Below are 3,083 nucleotides of genomic sequence, written 5' to 3'. Positions count from 1 at the left end.
GGGAGGGAGGGAGACACAAGAGGGAAGAGATATGGGAACATATGTATATGTATAACTGATTCACTTTGTTATAAAGCAGAAACTAACACACCATTGTAAAGCAATTATACTCCAATAAAGATGTTAAAAAAAAAAATAAAAAAAAAAAGAATCCACCTGCCAATACAGGGGACATGGGTTCGAGCCCTGCTCCGGGAAGATCCCACATGCCGTGGAGCAACTAACCCCGTGCACCACAACTACTGAGCCTGTGCTCTAGAGCCTGCATGCCACAACTACTAAAGTGTGCACGCCTAAAGTCCATGCTCCGCAACAAGAGAAGCCATCGCAATGAGAAGCCCGAGCACCATAATGAAGAGTAGCCCCCGCTCGCCACAACTAGAGAAAGCCTGCACGCAGCAATGAAGACCCAAAGCAGCAAAAAAAAAAAAAAAAAGACAAACAAAAAAACTGTCTTTGAAAAAAAAGAAAGAAAGAAACAAACAACAACAAAAAACAACAAGTCTTAGGGACTTCCCTGGAGGTCCAGTGGTTAAGACTCTGCACTTCCACTGCAGGGGGCACGGGTTCAATCCCTCGTCGGGGAACTAAGATCCTGAAAGCCACTAGGCCAAAACAACAAAAAACAAGTCTTAGACATAACTGAGCATTGTGTTTTCAGTTTATTATTTCCCAATTATCTTTCCCCAAAAAGAGTAAAGACATAAAGACATTTTATTTATTTACATTAAAAGTACAATGTAGATTTGGACCCTAATTAGAGATAAAGGGCAAATTTTGCATCTTCTTACTCTAGAGGCAAGATGAACAAAAAATAAATCTACAAAACACAGGCATTCCATTTCAATCTGGGTTTAAAAGTGAGGGACAGAGAGGGAGGGATAGATGAAAATACAAGGTTTTTTGTTTTTAAAAGGATATTCTCTGAACTGATGAATCTGTGCTTTGATGTGATCTTCACAAATCTGTCTCAGCTGTTTGTACAAGTTTGCAGAAATCTTGTAAGAACAGAGATTTTCCACAGCCTGCAAAATTAAACACATACTTTCTTACGGAGTGAATGGGGAGGGGAGGGGGGAATTTCTTGATTATTTACATCAAATTCCTATTATTTGTTATTTCTACCATGTCGGCTTATTAAAAGGGATTATTTGTCCATTTAAAACACAAGGTAAGGGCTTCCCTGGTGGCACAGTGGTTGAGAGTTCGCCTGCCGATGCAGGGGACACGGGTTCGTGCCCCGGTCCGGGAAGATCCCACATGCCGCGGAGCAGCTGGGCCCGTGAGCCACGGCCGCTGAGCCTGCGCGTCCAGAGCCTGTGCTCTGCAACGGGAGAGGCCACAACAGTGAGAGGCCCGCGTACCGCAAGCAAGCAAGCAAGCAAATAAATAAATAAATTAATTAATTAATTAAATAAAACACAAGGTAAAATAGCAAAATATCAACATGGGTAGTGAACATTTTTCATAACCAGTGTACTATACCAACCCCCCCCCACACAAATTAATACATTTATTGTGGCAGTACAGGTTAAGGATGGAGGGAATCAAGCCAAATTCTCACCTTGTGAAGACCAATTTGTAACAACTGCTACATATAAATTCTGTCTTGTTCTTAAAAACGTTAATTGTTTTCATAAGCAGAATTCCATTTTGAGTTTGAAAATAATTTCACCAATTGTTTATTAGATGGGTTGGGTGGTCCAACCACCACTGAAATAAAATTTATTTATACTTTCTTTGGTTTTCCTGAACAGAGCAATGCAGAATTTATTGCTAGCAGTATTATAATGAGTATGATATAATTATACACAGGGATTTTTCTCCAACATTGCAGCTTAAGAATATTTAAATAAATAGAGGTTTTAAAATTTGCACAATGGGATAAACATTAATTACTAAAGGAACACTGAATTTTTACTTCATTCTAATAGTTGAATTGGTCTTTTATACTCAGATCCCAAAAGGACAAACTTGAGATTTCAGTGAGTTTCTTCTTATGTGCATCAAAAGACTTTCAAATTTAATACAACAGGCATGGTAAAACTCTTTGGATGAACTCTGATATAATCTACAATTCCAACTAGTAATGACTTAAGTATAACACCAGGATTTTTTTCTCACCACAACACAAGGCAAAAATTCCATTAAAATTGACTCTAAGGGACCATCCAAGTCCTCTTGGTTGGAGTGGAATTTTATAAATATGTAGTTGGAAATCATATTCCCAGCATGCAGGTCCAGCAAATAAACTAGCAAATGAAAAGAAAGCTTAAAGGAAACCACTTATACCAAAGGAGGAAAGGCACTACACCTTACCAGGAAACAGCAGACCACTTAGATATAGCAGCTAAGGAGGAATAAGAAGGCTAGGTCTCTGCTGGCCACCACTTTCCATGGGGCCTTGGGTCAGGCCACAAATGCCTAAGTGTATGTTTATGTTTATTTCATGTGCCTGACTGGTTCACATTAGTCCTCTATGGACTCTCTTCCTTCCTCCTTTAGTAGTCTTCTCATTGTATCTTGGTGTTCCTTTTGAGTGACTAATTTTCTCAGCATTTCTCGTTTTCCTGCTTAGATTCTGTCTTTGTATTTCACCTTCTCCACATTTCCCACCTGCAGTACTTTTCCGAATCCTCCTTAACCATTCCCTTCTGCTGTGTTACTCTTTCTTCCATATATTAGTTCTCATCGCATCTATTTATCTTCTTACACAAGATACCATAATCCCTTACTACTCAGCTAGGTTCCACTTCTTCCAATAAGCTTTCCTTAATTGCCTTGGCTACCAGTGACTCATTTGGCACTATCACCAATCATACCACACTGACTTGTCCCTGAGTCAATATTGTATCTCTTAATGTGTATATCCTGTCCCCCAACTCTCCCTAATGACAGAAAGAGACCATGTGCTCATGTACCTATATGTTCTTTAATACCTTTTGGGCTTTGAACCAGGTGACTATAGTAAATATTCAAAAAACTAATGTAGGGCTTCCCTGGTGGCGCAGCGGTTGAGAGTCCGCCTGCCGATGCAGGGGACACGGGTTCGTGCCCCGGTATGGGAAGATCCCACATGCCGC

At 40.1% G+C, this 3,083-nt stretch overlaps 1 protein-coding gene across 2 annotated transcripts in view; it reads right to left on the bottom strand.

The window, feature by feature from the left end:
- The window catches only part of CUL4B (cullin 4B), a 32,660-nt gene that overhangs the window by 18,915 nt on the left and 10,662 nt on the right, over positions 1–3,083 (bottom strand). For both annotated transcript variants that reach the window (XM_007464424.1, XM_007464425.1), the window contains exon 3: positions 922–1,025. In XM_007464424.1, the coding sequence (XP_007464486.1) occupies positions 922–1,025 (104 nt within the window). The remainder of the gene's footprint in view (positions 1–921; positions 1,026–3,083) is intronic.

The sequence above is a fragment of the Lipotes vexillifer genome, unplaced genomic scaffold, assembly GCF_000442215.2.
Source record: "Lipotes vexillifer unplaced genomic scaffold, Lipotes_vexillifer_v1.1 scaffold681, whole genome shotgun sequence".
Classification (NCBI taxonomy): Eukaryota; Metazoa; Chordata; class Mammalia; order Artiodactyla; family Lipotidae; genus Lipotes; species Lipotes vexillifer.
This window is presented reverse-complemented; position numbering and strand designations above follow the sequence as displayed.